The following is a 27,480-nucleotide window of genomic DNA, read 5'->3' on the forward strand; positions in this document are numbered from 1 at the left end:
TACTAGCGAGGCTGTGTGAAGAGGCCTAGCCCAGTAGATCCAGAGATGAATGGAAGACCATCCTTCCTGGTCCCCATAGTGTTAAACTGAGTTGATACTGTAGAATGACAACGTACTGTTAGCATTACTATGTTTCACACACACGTTCAATGCAGCCCTGCGTTTCTCACGGTCTGTTTTGTTTTTTTCTCTTGAACCTGGAGCACTCTGCAGGTGAATCCCACAGGGGTCCTTTTTAATCAATAACAAAGGGCCATGGCTAATGAGAAAACCTTGAAAAGTGTTTGTGACACTCCACTCAAAAGTAAATTATTTTCAAATTCACCAGAGCTCAAGGACCACACAGAGGCTGGAGAGAAAAGGACTGAATAATGACAGAGGTGCTTTTCTAATCCCCCAAAAGCATTGATTTGGAAAACTGAAGAGCATGCCAGCTTTGTTGCCAGAAAAGATGTTTTCATGCTGTAATGGATGAAATAAATAAATAACACACTGCATTTTCTTATACAAAGAAAATGTAATTGCTGCAGTCATTCAATTCAGTGAACTTGAATTGGTGAACAAGAACTAAGAGAAATGCTTCCAAATGAAAGGAGCGAATTTCTGCGAACAACTGCAGTCATTCACTTCTTCAACTTATTGAAGGACTGCTGCATCAAACATATTTAATATTGAGAAACACAGGGCTTTTTAATTAATAGATGTATATACTGGTGAAATGCATGATGCAAAACAACACAGGTGAGAATATTTTGGCCATGTGGAACACATGAGTGAAATATTGTCATTACAAATTAAATTCTCAATCCACAATTTATTGCCTGGTTAATAACAGCAAACATGATCAATGTTGTGTTAATAGTTGGTACATTCATCAGTTTTACACCAAGGGAGCATTTTCATGCTGTCATGTTGGATTTGGCAGCTAAGATATTCACACAAGACACCCACTGTCCAAAGGGCAACTCTCACAGTTTCTTCTTCCAACCAGCTCCATTTCGATTTAATGTCGACGTGCCAAGAATGCCGTTTGCTTTCGAGTTGTGGTGCTGGCCGTTTCTAAACCGGCGACAGCAATCAAAGGAGCAATCGAGGTGATCTGAACCTCATATTTCCACCAAGGCACTCTCGCCCTCGCTCTCAACCTCACAGTCTTGTCACCGCACTCTGTGCTGCCATTCACACATTGCCACCTATTTTCAACGGCTGTTGCGCACTACGTGCCAGAGCCTTGACTCAGACAAAAAATACGAGAAATTATTTTAAGCTGCCAAATTCCAGCTTGGCTCAAATTCTCCTCATTCCAACAGGCTTGTGTGTAATTACAGCAACGGTGACATTACAGAGCTTTCAGTGTCTGTGCTTTGCCAACAGAGCACAAACACTGACTGGTGCCTTTAAGCCCTTCCGTGCTTTCCCTGCACAACTGCCTCTAAAATGAATCTGGCCATTGATGCACACCAGATCATGGTCAGGTCCATTCCAGAGACAGACACCACTTAAGTGACACCACATATATCTCAATCACTCAAATATCTCAGTCATCCAATTGGTTATTTTATTATCGATCATTCTTTTCTTTCCGAGCAGAATCACACCAGCATAAACCCAACAGGTCACTTGAAACAGATGAAGCAGCATACAGCAACAGATTTTCAAACACATCTTTGTGATTTATCCCTCTGGACCGTTTCCCATAGATTTGCAATTAGGCCAATTAATACCTACACTGGACGATTTGCAAAGACGAATATGAAGACAGACCAATTTCAGAGTGACTACATTAACATAAGTAGCCTAAGGGATAATGTATAGAACGCCGGTCATTATGGGGAAAATAAGTCGCGCCAGCGGAGGGGTCTTGTTTCGCCCTGAAGGGACTTATTTTCCCATAATGACCGGCGTTCTATACATTATCCCGCTTATTATACGGCTACTTGCCAAAACGAAAAAATAAACTCCACGATATGTCTCTTTACACTTATTTGTTACCGTTCATCGTGGCATTTGCTGAAAAACAAATAGTTCGCAACAACACACGCTGCTGAACTTGAATCAAACATTCTTTAGAACACGGCTGATCAACCGTCTGCTTTCACGTTTGAATGAAGTTCCAGTCCTTGCGTAGTGATATGAAAGACGTATCAGAAGCAGAAAACCCGTTGCCATTGACAGCGGTAATTATATGTTTGCAGCGGTGATTACATGAATTTATTTTACCGTAGAACGTTGGAAAATCCCATTCAAGTCAATGGAGCGTTCTACTAGCATTGTGAAGAGCCGTATAATAAGAAGGCTTTATTTAACAGCAGTCTATAGTACTTTTGCTAAAGTCTATATTACCGTACTTGCCACCCTTCAACCTTTCAGTGTAGGAAAACTGGCTGGGATATCAGAGGATGGGGAATGTGGAGAAAGGGGGGTTATTTCATAAACTACAGCCGCAAGCTGAAGCATGAAATGTGCAAGAGAGAATCTTTCGGTCAAAGCCCTCTGGTCAATTTTATGCCTACATAAGCAAACTGAGATACATGGCGCTATGATGTGAACGTGGGTTGGGGAGAGGGAGTGGGGCAGGGATAGAATGAGGGACAGCCAAGGGGTGTGTGTGTGTCTGGGGGGGCAAACTCATAAAAAGGAGAGAAATGCTCTCATGGATGCAATAGTGCACCAGTCAATGACACACATTGAGAGCCAAACACATGGTGGTACCGAGTACCCTCCTGACTCGGTTCTTCATAAGCAGGCATAGAGGTTACATGATATGTTTCAGTCTGTCAGTCAACCAATAACTCAATTCATTGAAAAACAAAGAAAACTCAAATAAAGAACAACCAAAGGGGGGAAAAAAACAACAGAAAACAGAAGAGAATGGATGTGCTGATTCAGTCTGAAGCTCATGCGATGCTTTTGCGTCCAAATGAGTGATAAGCAGAGGGGATGCCAAGTACAGTTACCGCATGTCTCCTCTCGGCTGCTCCGTCCACTCCTGGCTCCTTGCTGGGGTTGCGGCTGTTGCGGAGAATCAGCCCCGACTCCCGGGCCTTCTTCGTTTTGACCGGGGGAGTGGGGGGAGCGTTCTTGTTGAAGCCTGCGGCCCTCGGGCTGAAGGGTGGAGCTCCGGAAGCGCCTTGGTCAAACTGAGATGGGTCGTCCTTCAAACTGCCACCTCCAATTGTGGATTGAGAGTCGTCTCCGAAAGTTCTCTCCTTTAGTTGAACCTGCTCCTCCCAGCCCTGAAACACATTGTGTCCCATCATGGTTGGGGATTGGGGTGACCCTACTTGATATGGATTGGTCAGCACAGGACTGGACACAGTGGGCCAGATGTCATTCCTATTGATGTCAGTGGATTGTTCTGCTGATTCGTTCAGTGAAATGAATTCCCTTCTATAGCTGCCACTTAGTCGCTTGCGCTCTTCTTCGAGTTTGAACATGTTGTCTGGCTCGTCTCGGGTCGTGGAGCTCCTGGATCTTTCAGGTTTCAGCGGAACAATCCGTGTGATTTCAACATGAGTGGAGCCTGTCGATTTCCTCTTCTGGGCTTTGTCGGACGGAGTCTGTTCAAACATGTACGATCGGGGCCTCTCTCTCCGCGGGACATTCACCGTCCAGTCATTTGCCACTTTGTTTGCGTTGTGCCTATCAGCGTCCTCGGTGTCCTCGCTGTCAATCATGATCATTTTTGTGACCTCCTTCCGTGAGACGATCTCTATTCGTCCTCCAACATCCGACGCTCCTTTGACTGTGTCTGCATGACTTGCGTCTTCCCCTCTCATCATTTTTGTCATATTCTCAGCCTCTTTCTTCAGTTTATCAAACATGAGACTTTCCTGAGTAATGTTGCTCTTGCATTCATCTGTCACCTTGTCTTTATGTCGAACATGTGAAGCCCGAGCAGTCACCGATGTGTCCTCATCATTCATAGTAATGTTCATCTTCATAGCCAAGGGCTCCTTCTTCGTCTCTGTCCTAAAAGGCCGCTCATATCGTCCGGCCTGATCATCCTCCTCGCCCGCCGATGCATTCTCCTCGTCAGACACTTCGCTCTCGTCATTGCCGCCTGGACCATCAGTCTCTTTCTCGTACACAAACTCGGTCGACATGCCCAAGTTCAGACTCCGAGGCCTCTTGTCCTTGCGGACTTTGTGTGACTGATGTTCAGCTGCATAAGTCGTGACGGGGGATTTCTCATTTCTGGGTCTGTTGCCTGCCTCCAGTGGTGGGACTTCGTTCTCCTGCTTCGTCTCGCCTTTGATTTTGGCAGATAACTCGGCCATGATACAGTTGTTGTTGTTCCTCAGGCTCGAGTCTTTGCTCTCGTCTCTTGGTGGCAGCTTGGGAGATGGGAAAGAGTCCATCTGGACTTGCATTTCCTCGCCATCCTCCCCAGTTACCTCGATATGTATCATTTTGGTGATCTCCTTTTCTGACTCTTTCTTTTTCTCCAAGCCAGGTTCGGAGACTTCAGAAAGGGAACGTCTATTAGGCTTATCCTTGCTCTCCACCTTGTGGTAATTCTCTGGTTGGCAAGCATCCTGCTTTTCAATCAATACCCATTCCTCTGAACCCTATATGTTGATATAGATCAAAACAGTTAGTTTGCCATTACTAAGTTGTTGAGCTAAGGACAACGATTTAAAAGGACAAATAACATGCAGTATTTGGTTGCACAGGTTCAAGATCTGTTTGAGCATGCGTCACTGTTCTAATTTCATCTTGAAGAAAAAGAAAATTGCACCACAGCCAAATTTAGTTTTTTAGCCTGTTTTCCACTATCTCAAGACACCAGCTTTGATCAGATCTATTGCAAGGGCTGAAGAATAAGCTTGGTATCACATAACTGATCCAATCTACTTTGATTCCAAATGCATAGCTACGACCTGTTTCATGCAAAAAATGAGAAATAATGAGGAAGGGTTGCAACCTCAGGAGAAGTCACCAGGGTCTTCTGCGTGAAGCCCTCCGGAGGTGTGACGCTAGTGGCCTCCATGGCCCACACAACCCCCACATCCTAACCCAACCCCCATCAGAGCCAGCAAAGGAGAGAGCAAAGAAAGGCTGTTACCAATACACAGTTCAAACAGTCATGTCACAAACATCATCATCCAAAAACGTGAAGGTAGAGGCATTTCTAAAGAGTCCTTGTTGATTTGTATGCCATCGAAGAGCAAATTGAACTTTCTTGCTTGACCTACGATAGTACAGGCAAACAAGTAACAACTAAAAAAAACATAAATAAACACAACCAAAAAAACAATACAATCCTCTCCGAGCCTGCAGAGAATTAAGAAATAAATTAGTCTATTCACTGTTACAGTATGTTTATAAATCCAAATGAAAGTAAAAGTAAAATATGGTTAAACTATCTCCATGCCGAATGAGATGCTCTAAGAGAGAAATCAATAACAGTACATCATATCAGAGATCAGTGTGGATCTGTGACATTATACAATAAAGGATTGTGATTCCTGTGATGGCAAACAAAGGGGAAATTGTTCAAGTGACATCAGGTATCGTTTCATCTTTAAAAAGGGATGACAAGCATCAAAGAGGAGATTTCACGCTTGAAAAGGGATTTTCTTTTCTCACATTCAAGCTGCTGTGTCTGGATTGGCACGCTGAAAAAATCAGACAGTGAAGATAAATTCTATCAAAACAAATCAATAAGATGCCAATTTTCATCTGATAAAACTCACAGGCTGAGTCAAAAGATTTATCCTCATTTTTCCTCAAATATATGGATACTCTGGGACAACCAGACACAGCAGACTAAATCACATCAAAGGCAAGTACATAACATGCTTATTTCTATCGCTACGAAATCATTTCACAGCTCAATTTCTGGGTGGAAAAAAACATTGATCCTTCATGGCAGCTCATCACCAAAGCTTTGTTTCTTCTCCATCCATAAGCCAGATATGATTCGCTTCTCTGATCTTGCCACTACACAAACACACACTAGTCTCTGGCCTGTTTGATACAGAGAAGATGACATCTGGCTGCTCTCAAGCAGCAGGCCAGAATGTGTCAGTAGACAGAGAAAACAGAGCAAACAAACGCACATATTTGTCAGCCTATCCATCAATTCAATCACATTTCCTTTGCGGCATGATTACACCAAATATGATTAACAAAATGGTGGCGTCTTTTCTAATCTAACTCAAGTGAAGAACCTGAGTTTGTGGATAGGACCGATATTAAAATGTGTCCTCTGGGGTTTCTGATTCAGCGAGGCTATTACAACTCTCTTTATTAGCGAGACTTGTAACTACTGACTCTTTGTGCTCCATACACCAGATGACTGATCCTTAATCAAGTTATTAACTGTACTGTCATGCACCATGTTCGGCTCTGAAAAACCCTTGAAATTTGAAGTCATTAGTTGAAGTAATTGATAAAATGGCTCTAAATCATCCCACACATCGTTGGGAACTATCTGGGAATAGAGCGTATTTGCCTCCAATCAAAAACTCAATGTAATGCCTGATCAAGAGGTAACAACATGTACTGAATACCCAGAACTAACTTTTTGGTTCATTAGACAAATGTAATGAGTAAAATGATTCAAAAACACTGTAACAAACACAGATAAGGACCTACGACACAAACACACACACTTACATATAACCACACTTAAATCATACAACTATCTAACACAAGAAAAAACTGTATACTGTATAAATCTGCATGCTTGTGTGTGTGTGTCTGTCTGTCTGTCTGCCTGTCTGTCTGCCTGTCTGCCTGTCTGCCTGTCTGCCTGTCTGCCTGTCTGCCTGTCTCTGTGTGTTTATGTGTGTCTGTGTATGTATGTGTGCTAGTTCATAGTTCTAACAGATTATAAAGCACATTCAGTACTACAGACTACTACTCTTTCAATATGGAACTTCATAAATCTAAAGGTAGTGAAAGCAGCACTGCCTGTGCATTTTGGCTACACTTCTTAGATTATGTGCAACACTTTATATCTGTCCTTTCTGATCTCCAGCTGCTCAGCTGCATAGGGGACTCTTGCTCTGGACTCATCCGATACTCACAGCCTTCTTCTCAGGCGTGCCTCCTGGGGATGACCCTGACAGGCGCTTCTCCCGGGTCATCAGTTTGCTGTTGGGCTCCTTCAAAGCTCGCTTCAGCTCATTGATGCTGGCCTGATGCTTCAGGAGAAAGTCCTCCGACTTATCCATAAACTAGAACCCAGAAACAGGGTGGGTATTCAGGAGGAAAGATGATAGAGAGAGAGAGATTTGATAGAGGGAGAGAGAGAGAGGGAGGGAGCAAGAGAGAGATTCAGCGAAATCAGAGAAACAGAAAGAAAAAGGCAAAAAAGGCGATTAACTTTTTTAGTTTTTCTCCTTTCACACATCTTTATTAACTAGCACTGATGCAAGCATGTCGAATTACATTAGTTTCTCCTTTCACACATCTTTATTAAAGGTGCTCTAAGCTATGTTGGGTAACGTCACTTCACTTCTGTTGATGTTCAAACAAAACAGAGAACTCTCCTAAACGTGCATCTTGTCGGTGATTGGCTAGAACAGTTTGTTATGTTTTCATGATCCAGGCTGGACCAAGCTGTTTTTGTTTGTTTTGTTGGAGCCTAGGCTGTTTACAGTGTATTCAGGGCACAGGCAGCTAGCGGATGGTGAGGTGATGTTTGCTGTATGTGACAAGAAATGTCTTAGCTTAGAAACCGCGTAACACCGCTTAGAGCACCTTTAACTAGCACTGATGCAAGCATGTACAATTACATCAATTCAAATCAGGATTTCATAGACATGAAAGGTGCATAACGTTATGAGAAATAATTGCAAAAAACTACAAACAGTGGGTCAGAGACATCCTCTTACCCAATGGACATGGCTATCTGTAATTATACTGTAGCTACATCCCCTGAAATGTGACTGTAGTAAGCAGCACAGCATTGTTTTCCACATGGTGTGTGCACAAATAATGTCATCTAATAACTGTGAAATGGCTCAAAAAAATCACCATCAGAAGAGCTGTAAACAACACGTTTAATGAAGTGCAAATATTAAGCCATTTAAATCACAGTCACGGAGTAGAATTGTTTAAGGGTGGATGACAGATGAATTCAATTATTTGGTTATGAGCGCATTCTGTATGTTTTTCTGTATGTAGCATTAATGAGGTTTAATTTTCAAACTGAGAAGTTGTAACTGGTACTGCAACTGCAAAACTGCTTTACGCTCTGTGTATTGAGTTGTAAAAAATAAAAAATAAAATTATTTCTTGTTATTGATATTTACTGTTTCTTATGTTAACGTCATGAGTTTTCCTTGATGACCATGTACCCAAGTATTTTGAAAGAAGCTGAACATATCAGTACATTTACTTTTCAAAACACTTAACACTCCTATTCAGGAGTCTGATAAATAGATAATAAAACAAGAAAGTTTCAAAGAAAGTTATGTCAATAAAATTCCTCTTTTCCTTAATTAATCACCTTTTATTCTAATGCTTATCAAGAATCACGCAACTAATACATTGGACTAACTTCTCTGCGGTTTAGATTTTAACTGCTCAGCTAAAAGGAGAATAAAGCTCTGCTCTGCAGTACTACAGTGGTACCCACACAGCCCCTGACTATGTGAGCACCCAGCCCAGCTCCAGCACAAGGGAACTGTGGATAAGAGGAAGGCTGAAACAGAACAAAGACAGCGGTACCTCCTGCTTGTGGCGTGGAGTAGACTCCAGCTCCTGCTACACAGGTGAATGGAGAGAGACAGAGGAGGAGACAGCAGGAGGAGGAGGAGGAGGAGGAGGAGGAGGAGGAGGAGGAGGACAGGCAGGCGGAGGAGGAGGAGGAAGAGGAAGAGGCGGTGCAGGTAAGGGGGAAGTAGGGGAGGGGAAGGAGGGAGGGAGGTGGAAAGGGAGAGTGCAGCCGATTAAGTTTAGGAAGGCAAGCAGACGCCAGATGGGAGATCCAACAGGAAACAAGGCCACACAAACATACACATACACACAGCTTAAGACAAACTACTGGAATGTGATAGACTTCAGGCATCTAAAGACATGTACTAAATCCTACAAGATCTGTAACCAACCCAGGTTGGTTAGAGGACATGCTGTTCACTTAAAATATGCACAGGAAGTAATATCTTAAGTGTATCTGAACCTCTGGTCTGACATATGCTCTCCTTTAGATGCAAGACATCAAAATCATGGAAGAAAATCACACTTTACATAACTGTGTCCCTTGTAAATACACCTTTAAGTACAGTGCACTACACTGAGCGTGTTTACATGCACTTCAGTATCACAGTTATTATCAGGATTTTAAAGTATAAGCATAATAACCGGGACACTGAAGTGCATGTAAACACGCTCACTGATGACTACCAGTGCATTGACACTGTACAGCACAAACATAGAGACTGAGGTTTCCTATACAAAACAGTGACACTCTCTGTATTAAAAGGTACAGTCTGTGGCTCCATAATCCAGGCTCAAATTAACTGAATTGCTCATCACAGCTCTTTACTTTTGGGAGCACAAAGCCATAAATAATTCCAGCCAATCAACAAACCCTCTCCAGGCGCATGGATAGGGTGCAATATGATTGGCTGTTGAGCTCAAATATCAAAAACCTTTTGAGAAAACAGAAACCGAATTGCGACTGCACCTTTAAGGGAACTGTTATATAAAGTGTGACCAAAAGTTGTATGAACTAGGATTTACATAGAAGATACTGCCCCATTTGCAAAATAGTTGGAACACTGTAAAATGTAAATAAATACAGAATGCTATGATTTTCATATAAAACCCAATATTTAATTGATAATAATGCAAAAACAACATGTCAATTGTTGAAACAGACACATTTTATTTATCTAATTATTTATTTATTTTAAATATATCTTAATTCTGAAAATGATGCCAGCAACACGTCTCAAAAAAGTTGGGACAGAGGCATTGTGCCGCTTCACCTCATCTTTTAACAACATTTGGGAACTGAAGAGACCAGTTGCTGGACTTTTGAGATTGAAATGTCCCATTTTTGCCTGATATAGGATTTCAGCTGCTCGACAATTTGGAGTATTTGTAATCATGTTTTTAGTTCCATGAACCCAATGTGACAGGTCTGGACTGCAAGCAGGCCATTTTAGAACCTGGGTCCTCATTACAGAAACATCCTAACTCTGAAATCCTATCTCATCTCAGTTTAGGGTGGCATTTAGGATTTTTGGTATTACAGAAGCATGTTTCCTAACTGCATCTACTGTAGGAAAAAATCCAATCTTAACTTATAATTAAGATAGGAATTTGGCCATTACAGAACCATCCTAACTAAAGAATTTCCCAACTTAGGAATCCTAACTTAGGATGGCACAAACCCTGTCCTAAATTTTTTAAAAAACTGCCAAAACGGACTGCAACAGTCTTGGGCAGTTGGGTTGTTGCCTAGCCTAGATGAGGTATGAGGAACATGACTGTTAGGGACATGCAGAATCCATGATTTCTAAAAAGAATTACACATTTTGATTGGTCTAACCAGAGAACATCTTAGAGTGCTTCGGCCTAGATAAGACTGGGCATTTCTGGATCATTTCTAAATACAGTATGGTTTCTTCTTTGCATGGTAGAATTTTAACCTGCATTTGTGGATGGAACATTAAACGGTATTCATAGAAGATGGTTATCGGAAGTTTTCCTGAGTCCATACAATAATTTTCTTTCCAGAAACAGGTTTGGTTTTAAAGTTCCAAAACTTACTGCTATCCAATAATGTTTTTCAGTTTACAAATATTTCTCTGGATTCTCTGACTATTTCAGTGATATTATTTACTATAGATGATAAAATCCTCACACAGTAATAATGTTCTTGTAAATAATGTTATTGCATTATTTACCCATAAATTGAGAGACTCCACCTTTCTGGGATCGTGTAATACCTAATCATGGTGCCAGTTCACCTAATTGAATGTGAAATGTCCCTTGTGTTTTCTTTATCATTAGACAACATTTCCAGCCTTTGTTGCCCCTGAGACGTGTTGCTGACATTGAATTCAAAATAAACATATATTTTAAATTAAATACTCAAATTTGTCAAATCTGTTTCAACATTTGATATGTTGACTATGTCCTTTCTGCAACTAAATCAGATTCACAAACTGTCACATTCTGTTTTCATTTTCTATTTTACACAGCATCCCAACTTTTTTGGAATGGGGTTGTAGATAAAATTACATACATGGGCAGACAGAAGGCTATAACGCCAACACAAGAGAACCTCAGCCACACTGCATCATCAATCACAACACACACACAAGATACCTCCTGCTGAGCATCAAGAGCTTCTCCAGCATCCTCCTTTTGTCAGCAATGTGCACAGGAGAGACAGCATATTAGTAATGTAGTATGTTAGCCAAGCAGAATAGACAGGAAGAGATAAGATAGGGAACAACCAGTTTCCAAGTTTCCAAAATCCTGTGATACCTTTACCAAATTGTGGGTGCAATAAGAGACTTTATAGAGGAAAGCACTTTGGTTAGTCAGGGTAGAACCCAAATTAACCTGTTAGCACATTTGAATTTACCCTGCAGGTCCATCTGGGGACCTTCCCACTGAAGCCACACACCCTTCTAGCGATTACTTTCATCCGGGCACCTGCCTAAAGTAATGTCACTCGATTTAATTGCAAACTATGGTCTTATTTCTGCTCATATTTCTCCCTGGGACACAACAGTACACTTAAATCAGAAACACAGTAATTTCTTCACTAGCCACCCCAGGAAACTTGTGGATAGGGTTGAACGGGAGCAGTTTAGGATAGAGTCTTTGTAAAAGAGGTTCAAACATGCAGTAAGTAAGAGGGACAGCAGAGTCTTAGTACGAGCTAATCTCTGCAGACCACACAATGTAAAGGCCTACTGCAGTAGACGTTAGGGCGGAGATAAGAGAGAGAATTATTCTGCATAACGCTGCATTCACCTTCTCCTGGCTTCTCCCAAAGTGAACCGTGTACATAATCACACGCTTTGATTGCGCGGCAACCCAAATGTCATCTGATGCGCAGAGCAGCTACATCGTTAATAGAAGAAATAAAACACCGTATCCAGTGAGAAATTACAAAGGATGGAAAATGTTGGGGTCCACAACTTTGATATCTGCAACTTTAATATATGTAACTCATCTGCCACATGAGAATGACCACATTTGTAAAGGTTGAGAATGTCAGAAAGAGAGTAGAAGAGGGAGAAGGAGAGAGAAAGTATAAAATTAGACCACACTGTGGTCTCTTGTCAAATGTGTGCTCGCCATGTAAATGAAGAGCAGAGAAGAGCTCTTCTCTTTCTTTCCATCTTCTGTTCAACATGTGGGTAAACACAGACACTCAACTCCAGGGGGGCAGAGAGAGAAACTTTCAGAGACAATAGCTAGGTGCGCTGCTTCCCATAGCTTTCCATCTGCTGGCAAGGCTCCAGCTCGAGTGTGCTATGTTTTTTAAAAGAAAGGCAAACAGCAGGCAGGCTGCCGCTGGGTTTCAAACAGCACTGTGGCGGGTCATGCCACTCAACCATAACACTGCACCAGCGGGGAGCTAGGGTGCTCACACACTCGCTCTACACACAGAACCCACTTCTCAATGACTCAGCGTCGCTCATAATTACTCACTTGAGCGAGAGGCCAACTCTTTTCAGATACAACAGCCATTGTGTGCAGTGACATGTACCAATCACATGTGATCTCTGGTCTTGACATACAAACATGGGGCATTACCGGGGTCAGATTCTGCAGACTGAGTGAGGTGGGCAGCCCTGATGGAGGAAACAACATGAACTGCGAGGTGACACTGAGTAACTATGTGACAGAATAAAGGGTGATTGACAAAAGCTTTGCGGAATGTAATGTCTGTTCAGCACTGATTTATAAGGGGCCACGGCACCCAGCTGTGCACAAGTGTACATAAATTCAATATTCTGTAGTAAACATCTATTCTGAAGTATGTTTGGGGGAAAATGGATGTACGTATTACAGAACCTTTTCCATGTTTTAGAAAACATTTTCGTGTTTTTATTCATTGTTTTGTAGTACTTGTTTCATTTGATTTCAATTTTATGAATAACCTTAGCGGGTATGTGGATTTGACTTACAGGCAGCTGTTTGCTGACCCCCTCATATGATATTCAATTGGGGGAGTGAGCAAACCCGTCACACCACCCTCCATGGGAAGCCTTGAGAGAGAGAGAGAGAGAGAGAGAGAGCGGAAAGTGGCGCTCTGCGTACCTTAATCTCCTTCTTCTTGGTCGGCGTGGTCACGCTGTCAGGGTCCTGGTCCAGTTGGTCGGCGTCTTGGTCCTGGTCCTGCTCGTACTCGGTGTCCAGCTCCTGGTCAGTGCTCAGGTCTGCCCGGTGGTCCTGCTCGTCCACGGAAGGTGAGCGTGGCAGCTCGCTGGTGCTGCGCTGCGACAGGCCATCCTGATGGTGACTCAGGCCAGACACTGGCCGCGAGAACTCTGCAAAGGGGCAAGAGGTTAGAGGGTGTACATATGTACATGGACAGAGTTTAAGCATTGTTAAAGCACTGTGACTTTGCTACAGGAGAGCCAGAAAAAGAACCAAGAGAGACAGAGGTGGCATAAATCTATTCCAAGAACAAACACATTCCTCACAGGGCACAACTACACAAGTGCGGATAAATTCCCCCGTGACATCCTTGAATTCTTCAAGTTCTTATAATTAATGATTCTCTTGAAAAACATGGCAAAGATGGGAGCGGGGTGTAAAAAGGGAAAAATGGAGAGTGCATTCTATTACTGCAGACTTAAAAGCTTCGTTTGGTACGCTGAAATGTTTTCCTTGATGTGTATTATTAACATGAAATTTATTTATTTGTTCTTAACAATCACACTTTAGTGAAGACTTATGATTGAAGTCCAAACAACAATCATACTGCTACCAACTGTGCTTATTTGACACTTAATAGTGATTGTTCTTCTAGTGTATTGCTTCAGGGTGGTTGTTTATACTTGTGTATAAGTGTATACTTATATTTGGTGGGGTTTCTTCTTTTCTTTTCTCTTTTAATGTCCACTACGCTACCCAGCTGTTTCTTCCTGGTTTATTCTCCTCTTTGTTATTGTATTGTGTATATAACAGTATGTATACATGTGTGCTAATTGCTTTTATTTATTTGGACATCCTTGAGCTTTGCCAATTTGAATGTAAATACAATGAATAAAGTGTAATTTTCTATTTACTCACAGACACAGACACACACACAAACACACACATACTAATCAACCCATGTGTCATCTCAACACTGCATACTGATGAATCACCCCATACTGTATGTTGGTTGCATGTGCTGTAACATTTACTCTTGCCTGTGGTTGTTCATAGAACTCATAGACCATTATCAGAGCGCATTGCCTGTCTCTGGTCTTCGTGAAGCTCACCTCCATCCAGACTGCGGGACAGCAAGTACCTCTTGCTGGTCGAGCGCTCAAAGTGAGGTGCGGGACGGTCAATCAGGGCGCTGGCCTGTCTCGTCTGGGCCTGGGTTCGCCCGCTGTATCGGAACTTTGAGCCCATCACCAAGAAGCCTTTGGGCGGCGGCTCTGGAGACACTAACCTGTAAAGGGACGAAAGAGTGCTGCTTTCAAGACTGACGTAAGGCGCCATAAGACTGACATACAGTAAGTCTTCTTAAAAATTACATGGTGCTTTTTTTTTAGATTATGTATTTATGGCGATAGAAAAGTGCATATTTTTCCCCGCTCGGGGAGCAGTTTCCTCTGAGTGCATGCGCGCAGAGAGTATTTGCGCGCTCGCAGTGAATATTTACGAGTGTGAAATAATATAATACGCTCGTATGCATGTTTTATCCCTCGAGTGCTTTATGGCACTTTTCTATCGCCATATGTATTTGTTTTAACATCATTGCCACAGGTCACAGAACAGGAACAAAGGTCAATGAAATACAGTAATGTCTGCATAAGACAAAATAAAACCTTCGCAAAAATATCAAATCCTGTCATTAGTCATCATAATAGGAGATACCCACTAATTGGACAGTGTCATGTAATCATTACCAGTGATTATCATGACCGCTCTCAGAATTCTACATGCCATAACGTTTATGTCACATGCTACTAAGCTGTTATAGCTTCATACAGTCATAACAATTATGGCAACGTGACACTGAGCCCTAACTGTCATATGATGTTATGTTAATCCCAGCACAACGAAAGTGTTTGGGCATCTGGAGAGAGGTGAGAATGGAGCATGAAGCCAACACAAAGCAGAGCCAAAAGTGCACAAGCCAAGGTGGATGCAGCCCGGAACATGTTAGAAAACACTTGGTAGTCTTACAAATAGTTCAGGGTTTTAGTGAGGGAGCATCTAAAAAGAGACTTCTTGCTGACTTTTCTTAATGGGATTTCATTTCGAGATGAGGACATGGGGGATCTGAGTAGAGTTTGGGGTTCTTTTCATGTACATCTGTTCCATTTGCCAAAAGGAGAGCATCTTTCAAATTTTTCATATACCCTGCTCAGCTCAGCACAGCTGAGAATTGAACCAAGCCGTGGGCACGATAACCAGAGGAGGCGGCATGTGGACCTTGAGTAAAATATAGTGGACCACCCCAAGCCTGCAGAATACGTTTGAGCATGGTGGGTAAGTCAAATAGCATTTTTAAAATGTGTGTGTGTGTGTGTGTGTGTGTGTGTGTGTGTGTGTGTGTGTGAGTGAGAGTATGCCTGTGTGTGTGTGTGTGTGTGAGAGAGAGAGTATGCCTGTGTGTGTATGTGTATGTGTGTGTGTGTATGTGTGTGTGTGTGTGTGTGTGTGTGTGTGTGTGTGAGAGAGAGAGTATGCCTGTGTGTGTGTGTGTATGTGTATGTGTGTGCGTGTGCGTGTGTGTGTGTGTGTGTGTGAGAGAGAGTATGCCTGTGTGTGTGTGTATGTGTATGTGTGTGTGTGTGTGTGTGTGTGTGTGTGTGTGTGTGTGAGAGAGAGAGTATGCCTGTGTGTGTGTGTATGTGTATGTGTGTGTGTGTGTGTGTGTGTGTGTGTGTGTGTGTGTGTGTGTGTGTGTGTGTGTGTGTGCGTGTGTACGTATATGTTTGGTAGTGGGCACAGTAAGACGAAGCTTTGATCACAGCGCTCCTTTAATCACATCTCAGTGCTTTCTCAGCAGGCGCAAGGATCCTTCCATGAGCAACAGAGCAGGGGAGGAGAAGCATGAAGAGCACGTGTGTGTGTGTGTGTGTGTGTGTGTGTGTGTGTGTGTCAGTCTCTCCCTCTCTCTCTCTCTGTGTATGTACTGTATGTGTGTGTGTATGGAGGATTAACCAGATTATGACATTTATAATCTTAGCCAACCCTTCCTGAATGATAATGAAGTTGTGTGCCGTGTGCATACTTCTGAGCTCCTCTGCATCCGTCTTTCAGCTCTTCATCTCTCTCGTTCTCCTCACTTCATCCAGGTTCTCAGAGCATGCTTGTCTATCTCACAGGGCTTAGCCATCATTACTGCGGTTAAGAGTAGTGCTAAATATGTTTATTCCAGGGTGTTTTCAAGATGTCTTTTCAGAATACGTTTGAGCAAAAAATTACATGTGGAAGAAGGGGCAGGGGTCTGTACAGGCTGAACAGGAGTTAGAAACAACAACACCTGCCACTAACCTACTGCATCAACTAGATTTAGTGAATATAGATGGCAATTCACTTGAGTATACTTAATTTGAGTGAGAGCAAATAAGAAGTGTGCATCAATGTTTGAACACCAACAAAGAACAAGTATAAGTATATAAGTATAAGTATAAGTATAAGTAAGTTAAGTGTACAACACAATAAATATGCAATTCCAAAATAAAAAATAAACATAATAAATATTTAAAAAATTAAATAAAAATAAAAATTAAATTTAAAAAAATTAAATAAAAATGTTTTTAATATTATGAAAACAAGGGAAAAAATCCAGCGGGTCCTACCTGAAGAAGGTGTGATGCTCGATGCAAACTTTCCACAGCCTCTTGGCAGCCCTGTGATTGGGCAACTTGAAGCCGATGGTGCTCTCAAACTGCTCATACTGCGGAAGGGACAGACAGGTCACATTTACATTAAAAAACCTACATTTATGGGTAGTTTTACATTCAAAACCAAAGACCAAAGAATGGGGGAAAGTCAAATACATGTCTAATCCAAGTTTCACATCGGGTGGACCAAACCATTAGCCTGACGTAGCAATACTCAAAATTCTATTCAGAATTTCAGTCTGGAACTGAAGCATTGGGACGTGTGCTGGGGCGTGTTTCAACTGATACATGTATGGGAAAAAATGCCTCTGCACACAATTAGATAGACCTACCCAATCACATCAACGAAATAGCCTACTATGAAATCCTACTATGAGAACAGTCAGAGCATCCTTGTTCTGACAAATGCCTGCGTTTTCTGCGCTGTCAATATATTGTACAACCGACATGATAGCGACATAAACGTGTAACTTCTCTAGTGACCAGATTTTTGCTGTAAACAAATTCAATAGGCACCGTTGCTCATCTGTCCATCATTGTATAAAGCCCACCCAGACACTCCATGGACGATTGGAATTTTTCCACACGATTCTCAGGTTTTAATAGAGGCTTGTCAATGGAACAACTCCAGACCGAACTTACCAACCTCAAATTTTGTGGGATGGGTAAGTTCAGCATGGCTTTTCAAGCAACCAAACCATTATTGATGGACTCCAGTGAATTACAATGAATGTCCAGTCTCTGGCCATTAGATCTTTCAGAGCTTTTTTTTTCTCAAATCTTTAAATGTACTAAACCCATAATCCTTCCCCGTGCTGAGTGCACTTAAGCAATTTAGAACAGCAGAACAGCAGACACTGACGAAAGAAGAGTGCAGTGCAGAAGCATTAGCAGTGTGCTTTGAAAAATCCCCCTCTTCAGTGGAGCTAAAACATTGACAGGGATGTGTACTGTACATCTCATTGCTACAGCTGAGTGTATGAATTCTCAGGCCAAGCAGATCCCTGTTGAAGCCACTCTCCTGAACTCTCTGAACAAAGAGCAGTTATGGTTAGTCTGTTCCACCCTGCCTCATACTGCTGTCCTGCCCCAAGGTGGGAGAATCTCCAGCCAGTAGATCAGTAGATACCCTGCTACCCTGCTACCCTGCTGAGAGCAGATACTGAGGAAAGAGGGAGGGGGTAAAAAAGCATCTCTTAGCAATCAGAGGGGACAAACACGGAGCGTGGCATTTATCACTCTATATTTACACTCTCTCCCCCCCCCCCCACCCCCTTTCTTGTATCCTGGACTTGTTTGCAGCTGCGTCTGCAGTGCTAAAGAAGCGACGGTCGCATGAAAAAGAGTCCCTTTCATGGTCTCTCTCTGTGAGAGCATTGTGCCGGTGGTGAGCCGTCAGGGCAGATCCGGTCTCAGTGCAGCCCAGCAAGGGTCTGCCCAAACCCACGGGCAGAAAGGCCCTCTGGGAAAGGAGCCCAGATCTCCCTCTCTCGCCCATTTCCTTCACAGCAGTAGGGTAGAATGACAGAGAAAAAGAAAGAGGGGGAGGGGGGGGGGGGGAAGAGAGAGGGAGAGGGAGGTGCAGGACCTCCCCCACTGCCACCCAATTTCCTCCTCCAACATTGCTTTCAACATCATTCACTACCAGTTGCCCAAGTAAACATGTTCCACTATCACTGTAAGGGTCCATCATTTTCCTCAGTTTCCTCAAAGGACACTACCTCCATAGAAGCCAAGCGATGACATACTTTGTTTCAGAGAAATATGATTGGTTTTTGGTGGCAGTCTCTCCCTCTCTCTCTCTCTCTCCCTCTCTCTCTTAATTAAGTTGCATTCAATGAATTCCACAGCCTCGAGCTTCATTTGAGGAGAAAGCTTTTACCGTGTCACCTCCGATCAGAGCCAAAACAATGGACATGAATTACCTCACCGGGCCGAATCTTAATGTAAAAGTTGCTCCGCTTGTAGGAGATCTTGAGGATCTTGGGCCAGGCGAATCGATTGATGCGCAGCCGGTCGCGGTATATCAGCAGTCCGTTGGCACACACGCCCAGCATGATGTCAATGCCCTCGGAGTCCTGAGGCACACATGATAAGAAACTACTGAATTTGGTGAAATTAGCAGCTCTCTCACTTTTTGAAAAATAACCTACTAGTATCTACTGCCCAGTGTTTTATTGCATTGCTGCACGGTGATGGTTGCATTATGTTTGTGTTATATGGTGTTTTTCATTACTTTTCCAGTCTTTGCCTTCTTTATTTGTTTGTGTTTTCTTCTCTTTTCTATAATTTTTTTTAACTTTATTCTGCAATGAACTACTTGGCTGTGCCCTCCTGGTTTATTCTCCTCTTTGTAACTGTACTGTGTTTTAAGTCTGTGGGCCCTGATTTAAATGCTGGGCAAAAGTGCAAAGTCAGTCTATGAGCAAAGTTCTCATGCATGATCTAACGGCATTATGTGGCTTGAGGATCTGTGCTTGGGATCTTTTTCATGGTATTTAATTTGCAAATAGTTTTATTCAGCAAGCTTTTGTAAGACTTTAGACTCTTGCCCAATACTTAAATTAGAGCTTTGTATGTTAATAAGATAAAATCCCTATGCAGTGGCAGTATTCGAATCCCAGGTGCTGGTGATGCGCAAAAATATCAGACTTTAAAACTAGAAACCATTACCGCACACTGGTCTAATACAGTAGGAATTGTTAATTAGGAGCAAACAACACATTTTTATGTCAGCTTCTTCAAGTTGGCTCTTTAGGGCCCTGTATGTATTTCAGTTTTATTTTCTTACATATCCTTGAGCCACACACACACACACACACTCTTTGTTATATATGTTACAATCCTCCCCCACCTTTCTTATGCAGCCCTTGCCACTTAATCTACTAAACTCCTCTTCTACTGCACTTTTTACCCCCTCTCCCATAAATGCACAAATAGGCTTCCTTGTATCCTTGTACATGTCATCAAATGGCAAATGCTACAAATGAATCATGCCATATGTTCCATGGCATCACAGCTCAATACCTTGGCGTGGTGGAGGTCCACTCCATACATGGACAGCTTCTTGGCGTTCTCCAGGAAGTTCAGCTCAGCCTCTGCAGGAGTCATCCCCCTGCTCAAAGTAACAATAGTCAGCATGTGTCATCACAGGCACTGGGACACACTGGTAGCCAATCAACTTAGGCTTTAATGACCCACACCTGGCCATGCAGGTCTATAAACACTGCAAAATGGATCCAAGAGAGGATTTATGTGGCAAGGGCTCTAAGCCATGGTGAAATAAAAATAAGTAATTGCTGTGAGACAAGGCAGCAGGGCACTAAATTTAAGGGCAGTTTCAGAGCTACAGAGTTACTTAGAAGTCAGGCTACACAAAAGCTCCTGTTTTATCCCTGAGGGAGATTTACTTTGTTTAGAAGAGACCCCTTTATAATGAATACTGCTATAAATGTACTTATAGTCAAAACATAATAATTATGGTATTAATTATTTGTGTTCTGCTGCAATTCACTTTTGAGCATGTTTTCTTCATTTCTTCATCTGCCTTTGGTTTCCTTTTAAATGTACTGGTATGCCCTTAAAGAGTGCTTATACATTCTCTGGAATTTTATATAAATACTGTAATTATGGACTCCTTTTTTATAAGAAATGTAAATCACTTAGGGGCCCTAATTTAAAGGGTGGGTAAAGTCTATCAAAAGGCAAATAGCTCTCGTGTGATATGCGAGTACTGCGCTGACTCATCAGTGTTTACGCTTAAAGAAGCACTATGCAACAATTTTAGCAAAAATGACCTTAATTATGCAGGTTGAGAGTCGTTCTGATGGTTCTACAACACTTTCTGGGTCGTTTGGTGGGTGCTTCGTCCCCCCCTATCGCTTCCCCGTGGAAAAAAAACGGATATGCAACTTTCTGGACCCGGTCCGGGTAAATCCGGATGTGACTCAGCGGAAGTACCCAATCGCGCCCCAGATTGTAGTTTCAAAGACGACTGCAAAACGGACACCAATATGGCTTTGTTGCTGTTGAAATTGTAAGTAGCCTATTGGGTGAACTTCGTGTTTGTAATGTGGTTTGATAGTCTCTTGAACAATGTGTTTGCTCTACCGTTTTATTGTGAGCCCTGTATGTGTTTAGCTTGGTTTCTTGATGGCTAGCTTGCTAGCTAGTGGGGGTTTAGCGTAGCAGTCACTTGCTACCGAAGCTGCAGGGGGAGCTGTGAGCCCAAATCCGGCGAAAACCCAGAAACAGCGAAGGAATAACCATACCTGCATAGTGCTTCTTTAAGGTCTTGCCCATAGTGTTAAATGAGCAAGTTGATTTTACCTAGTTATTAAATTAGCTGTAGTTAGCCATACAATTTTGCACTAAGCCCACCATTTTTATTAGGGCCCATGGACTATTATTAATATTTTCATGTAAATAAAATACAAAAAAATTCAATGTTATATTTTTGAGTCGTTATATAGCTACTTTTATATAGCTACAATAAATTAACTTAAGGATCTGTCAAAGCCTGCACAGTCAACATTATACATAGATTTACATTAGGTTTATTAGTCCAATGTCACCGCTGTTCTGCATGGTATTTCCTGAAAGCCTAATTGAGAAACCACTGTCATCAAAGTGGAGAGTTCAAAATGATCACTGATTGTGTTAGCTGTTCATTGACACTTTCAGGACTCCCACCCCTGTCAAGTAGGCCTACAGAGGTGAAGCGTCATGTTGTCCATGTGATGCGTTTCTTCACCTGTAGTTTCGATGCAGCTCCATCACCCTCTCCTCCAGCTCCCGCGTCTGGTTGGGGGCGAAGCGGAATTCACTGACGTAGTCGGAGCTGTGCTCGTCATGGTCGAAGTCGCCCAGCTCCGCCTGAACCGTGTAGGAGCCCAGCAGTGCGTGTGTGACAAAGGAGCATGGCAGCCGACCAGAGAGGATGTCATCTCTCAGCTGCAGACACAGGTAATATCTGTACAGAAAGAGAGAGAGAGAGAGAGAGAGAGAGAGAGATGAAGAAAAGAATGAGAGATAGAATGATCAAGACAGCAGTGAAGAAAAAAAAATGTGAGTGAGAGACAGAGAGAGCGAGAAAGAGAAAGAAAAAGACAAAGAACCAGAGTGAGAGACATAGGCAGAGAAAATAGAGATGTGGCAGAGAGAGAGAGAGAGAGAGAGAGAGAGAGAGAAAGATGGTGAGATGATAGTGGCACAAAAAGAGACAGGGGCAGAGAGATAGATAAAGCCCGAAAGAGATTGCTCATTGAGGTGATTAGAAAAAACCAAATGATAATTACACAGCCAATTTTCCTCTAGGTGCTCCCCTAACTCAAGTCAATCAAGTGTGATAATGAAACAGCGCAGTGGAAGTAAACAAAGGAGCAGGTAATCACTGCCACATACCAACACAGCGAAGAAGAAAAGCCCCCGCATCCAAAACACTAGCGGCGCTACACTCCATAACCTTTGTTCTAAGCAGCACTATCACGTTGTAGACTCAAAATGGCTGTTTCTCTGCTATGGAGCGAGGGTGTACTAACATGGGGGCCGATCCCCACGGCTGCTAATGTCAGTGAAGAAAGTTAGGACCATTCCAAGGGGCCCTCGTAAAACACAATGGCTAACATTTTAATTATTTTTGGGGGAGCAATATTATATTCTCTTATGGGGCGCAACATTTCAAGTGGCGCCCCAGCCTACAAGGTGTCAGGGATTGAGTTCCAGACACTGCACAGCTTTGTACCTGCTGGCCTACGTTACACATACCTGGTGATGTCCTCAATGAGCTGTGCAGGGTCTGGCGGGTAGAATTTAACCGCAAAGGAAAACTGCCAGGGCGAGGCTGCAGACAGACAGAGGCAGACAGACAGACAGAGGCAGACAGGGTAAGGTTATGGTTAGGCCTCTTGTAATGGAGCTGGGCGACAGTGAAGCCGACGCAACACAGCCACCTGACAAACAGTAAAAGGGTCTGGTGAGAGATTCATGGGTGTGGGAGCCTGTGGTTCCTTATTACAGGGAAGGTCACTCCGAATGAGATTCTTTTAAAAAACCCACCAGCTGGCCTAGGGTTGGCCTCTCAATCTCACACACAAGTCCTCACAAAAACAAGCAGGGAACGCTGGGAAAGACATTATTTGTTCTGTATGGTGGGTGAGTAGGAGTAGTTGTGAAAATGATGATCTGTGTGTGTGTGTGTGTGTGTGTGTGTGTGTGTGTGTGTGTGTGTGTGTGTGTGTGTGTGTGTGTGTGTGTGTGTGTGCATACTGTACATATTTTGACACAGCATTATAGTACCAAATGGAACAAATGTGAGCGTCTTGGGTGTGTTGTCAGTTGTAAATGTGTGTGTTATGGTACTAACTATATGAACGCCCTCACAACATGTGAAAACTTGTAGGACTGTGTGGCTGATCACAGCAGGTGCTGGTGTTCCTTAAGGAGTGCTCTGGTGTGTGCATACAAGCAAGTGTTCACACGTGTGTGAATGTGTATGTGTGTGTGTTGTAAGGCATGTTGTGGGCTCTCAAGGCACACTCACTGCGCATCTGTTTCTTGATTTCTTTGGAAGGGTCCAACCAGTTCTGCAACACAAAAAAGAGATACGCACTTCACACAGGTTTCAAAGAAACAACACCAAGCACAGCTAACCACCCCCCCCCCCCCCCACACACACACACACACACATACACACATATACATGTACACACACACACACACACACACACACACTGAAGACTCACTATGAGTCACACAGACACAGTCTCTAATTACTGACAGTGTTGCCACCACCATGTGCTTTAAGAGAAAGGAGAAGAGGGAACCGGGCCTTACAGAACTGAGACTTTGAGCAGGGGAAAGAAGGTGCGATATTACAGTGCATGTTTAACAACAGCGCAGCTTTAATCAGATGGTACCATATTAGACTCTCTGTAGGAGGACGGGTGTCATGAGAGAGACAGGAGGGAAAGGGAGAATTATTTTAAGAACTAACTGCTTGTCTAGATGAGTTCTTTAATAAGGTTAGCAACTCACAGAGTTGCGTGGTGTGAGTGTACTGTGTATGTGTGTGTGTGTGTGTGTGTGTGTGTGTGCGCGCGTGTAAGTGTGTGTGTGTGTGTGTGTGTGTGAGAATGTATGTGTGTTTGAGCCTGCATACGAACGTGTTTCTTCTCCCTTTTTGATAAGAATTTCGTGTTGCCTGGTGGGCACGAGAGGCCGTCAGCGAGCTCTGTCCGGGCTAGACGGGAAAAATAAAAGTGTTTCCAAAACGGCTGGCAATTACTTAGCCAATGTTGGCGCTAGTCTCACAGCATAAAAGTGCAGAGCACAACACAGCGGAGAGGCTTATGAATCCAGCAGGGTTTTACAGCAGATTCAGTCACATCAAGCGGCTCGTAATGTCTGGAAGGAGACAGCCGGTACGCGTGCTGACAGACTAGGGTTGAGCGAGAGGATCTTCTCTGCTTTACCTCAGTTCCCCTTCATCTCTCGTCTCTTTGAATGTACTGTATGTCGCACATACAGTATAACATGAATGCTCACTCGCAGAACTGCTGGCATAACGGGCTCTGTTCTCACCAAATCGCAATATCTGAGATAGGATTTCACAGAGGAAAAACTGAATAGGAATCAAAAGACACTTGAATGTCTCCAGGGTGGAACAGAACGAAAGTCTGTTTTAAAAGCCCAAATGTGGTGGGGGAAAAGTCAGCTACCATACATCCTGTTTGGATCACTGTCGAAAACAGGAAACAACTAAAAACAGCATACCAGTAGAGGACTTGAGCACTATTTCATCAGCTTGAATTAAGTCCCCATAATACAAAATTGAAAACAATGTCTTGTGCATAAGCGACCTGGAACCTCCAGCTCAATCAAAATGTTAAATAGCCTAATGAGTGAACAGCCAGTCTTATCTGCCGGGTCTTGCTGGTTAGCGGCCAAGCCAAAGAGTGCTCAATTATCCCCGGGCCTGGGAGCTTTTGTTATTTCCCCTCTGTGTGTCGTACTGACAGGACGAGTACAGATTGCTGCACCACTATCTCCTGCAGCACAGTCATAGCTCACCAAGCAATAACCGGCGCTTGGCGAGAAAAAAATAAAGTGTTTCCCTGCAGACAGTGTGAGGATAATATCTTAGAGGAGAGGGGTGGAAAGGGGAGGGGAGGGTGGGGTGGGGGTGGAGGGGTTAAGGGAGTGGGAGAAGTCTCCAGGATGACATTTCAATCTCATCCGCTTGGCTTAAGGTCAGAGCGGTGCTTGGGCAGCGCTCTGGCCAGCTGATAAAATGGCTTGTTTTCCCAATGGGAGGGTCTTGGCAGTACACAGAGGTACCGGAGCTTGCCGAGATTAACGCGCCGATGCAAAGCCCTTCTCTCTGTCGTCTGCTGTGTCAGTAAAAGTTATGTCGGGCCGGGTGGCACGTCCAAGGACAATGCATGTAAAAACGCGTCTGTTTTCATGTCACACAACAGCCTCCCTTTTGACAAACTGTTACACGCCCATAAACTCCATAAACTCATCAATGCAAAGCTTTACAAGAATGTTGTCTCATGTTCAGCTGCTTCACAATCAGTTTACACTAGCAATCGTCAAATCCTCGAGACTGTAGACACACTAGGCCTACTCGCCTGGGACAATGCTGAGGCATACAGCCCTCCTACTGAAACCCACAACACGAGCCAACTTGCACTAACCCCATTCAGCATCAGACTGAAAAACAAATCTTCGCCTCTGGTGTAATTATACCAGGATTACCCTACTCCACTACAATTAGCCTGTCCGGTTCCGATTTAACACCAAACAAGGAACACAATGCACACAAAGGTCTTTTTGATGCGTGACACACTTACAAGCAGAGAGGAGAGGATTAGGAGGTACTGTGGTGTTTTTTTTCCCAGACCCTTCATTACCGTAATGATGGCTTTAAACCCCCCTCTGACATAAACGTCCCTGTTTAAAGAATGTCCCCTATAGAATGGCATGTAAAGCAAGGTCAAGAAAGTATTGTCCTGCTTATCAGGGCTTATTACCGGTTACACATGTAAGTACAAAACACAATAAACCACTGAGCTACTGTACTATCATTCAAGATAATAATTTACATGTTGGGGGAAACTGGACAGGTACATAATGTGATTGGTTAGTATGCTGTCTTCTGCAGCAGGAGTTATGTCATTGAACAGTAAAGTATGCTGTAATAACTCCTCCATGTTTCCTTTAAACTTGCCAGGGATGTGTGCCATTGGAAAAACATAGCCAACACAAAAACAATAGCCAACCATACTGTATGACGTGACTGTATAAAATCCCATCTTTCAGAAAATACTACATTTGCACAATCATGCATGACTAACAAACAAATGTATTCATTCATCATCATTCCCTCTCATTTTGAAAAACACATCACTCTCCTAAATCCAATCTGCAGAGGCACATTATACAGCATAAGAACAAGTCCCTCTTCTCTCCGCAGACTGTGTGGGCTGGTGCACTAGTGCATTAGCATGGTGCTTACAGAGCTGCTGCCGCTGTCTCTGTAGTATTCAAATGAACCCTTTCAATCAGGTTTCATCATCACTGTGATGTAACTGGATTCACATTTCTCGTTTTTTTTTACCCCTCCCACTTTCAGCACACATCAGAGCAGCGGATTTCAGGTGCCAGCAACAAAAGGTTGTAATTCAATCATAAACTGTTACGTAATACTTTCATTCCACTTCATGCTTCCCTTTTGTTGCAACTGCAAATGGATTTTTTCACACGCATCAATAACCATGCTATATTATTCCATGGATTTAGACATGGAGTAGTCACAGTAAAGCTTGAACTGGTGTGCACATTTATACCAATGATGCTGATACTTCTCATAATAATAATGAATGCTGAACTGATGCTAAAATTCATATGATGACAGTGACACTAATACACTGTTATATCTGTAGTATTACTGTACCTATACTGCAGCACCGCAAATAATAATAATAGTAATTGTATAGTAAATACCATAAGAATAAAACTGGTTTAAAACTAACCCAGACATAGCCCCATCACAACCCTATGCCTTACCTTTTGACTATCTGCGTCACTGAAGATGAGTCCGAAGTAGTCCTTCTCCAGCAGGTTCAGGTGCTCACACATCATGTTCACTAAAGCCTGTCCACGGGAGTTCTTCTACAGAAACACAGAAACACAAATTTAGCTATTACTGTGCGCTAAGTGTCAACACACTGTGTAGTCTATTGAATAATGGATAGGATTCAACAATTGGGGTTGGGACACTCCCTTACTTGGACAGAGGATCCATCTATCCAAGATGTGGCATACTGATTAGAACGCATACTGTACATCATTTAAAGCTGAGTGGCACAAAGGTTTGTTGTTGTTGTCGTCACTATGCATGCTTTTTTTAAGTGTATTTTTTGGGCTTTTTTGCCTTTATTTGGACAGGACAGTGGAGAGTGACAGGAAG

The 27,480-nt window shown here is 42.9% G+C and overlaps 1 protein-coding gene across 10 annotated transcripts in view; it reads right to left on the bottom strand.

Annotated features, from left to right (window-relative positions):
- LOC121706986 (band 4.1-like protein 1) overlaps positions 1 to 27,480 on the bottom strand; it is a 102,914-nt gene that overhangs the window by 11,227 nt on the left and 64,207 nt on the right. For 7 of the 10 annotated variants that reach the window (XM_042089178.1, XM_042089173.1, XM_042089177.1 and 4 more), the window contains exons 4-16: positions 27,078 to 27,182; positions 23,548 to 23,590; positions 22,773 to 22,848; positions 21,760 to 21,978; positions 20,034 to 20,121; positions 18,932 to 19,084; positions 16,962 to 17,059; positions 14,421 to 14,596; positions 13,249 to 13,478; positions 11,296 to 11,331; positions 7,038 to 7,187; positions 4,928 to 5,014; positions 2,958 to 4,571 (exon numbers count right to left, since the gene is read on the bottom strand). In XM_042089178.1, the coding sequence (XP_041945112.1) occupies positions 2,958 to 4,571; positions 4,928 to 5,014; positions 7,038 to 7,187; positions 11,296 to 11,331; positions 13,249 to 13,478; positions 14,421 to 14,596; positions 16,962 to 17,059; positions 18,932 to 19,084; positions 20,034 to 20,121; positions 21,760 to 21,978; positions 22,773 to 22,848; positions 23,548 to 23,590; positions 27,078 to 27,182 (3,075 nt within the window). The remainder of the gene's footprint in view (positions 1 to 2,957; positions 4,572 to 4,927; positions 5,015 to 7,037; positions 7,188 to 11,295; positions 11,332 to 13,248; positions 13,479 to 14,420; positions 14,597 to 16,961; positions 17,060 to 18,931; positions 19,085 to 20,033; positions 20,122 to 21,759; positions 21,979 to 22,772; positions 22,849 to 23,547; positions 23,591 to 27,077; positions 27,183 to 27,480) is intronic. The other 3 variants (XM_042089174.1, XM_042089179.1, XM_042089180.1) reach the window with 3 other exon arrangements.

The sequence above is a fragment of the Alosa sapidissima genome, chromosome 4 (assembly GCF_018492685.1).
Source record: "Alosa sapidissima isolate fAloSap1 chromosome 4, fAloSap1.pri, whole genome shotgun sequence".
In the NCBI taxonomy this organism is placed as follows: domain Eukaryota; kingdom Metazoa; phylum Chordata; class Actinopteri; order Clupeiformes; family Clupeidae; genus Alosa; species Alosa sapidissima.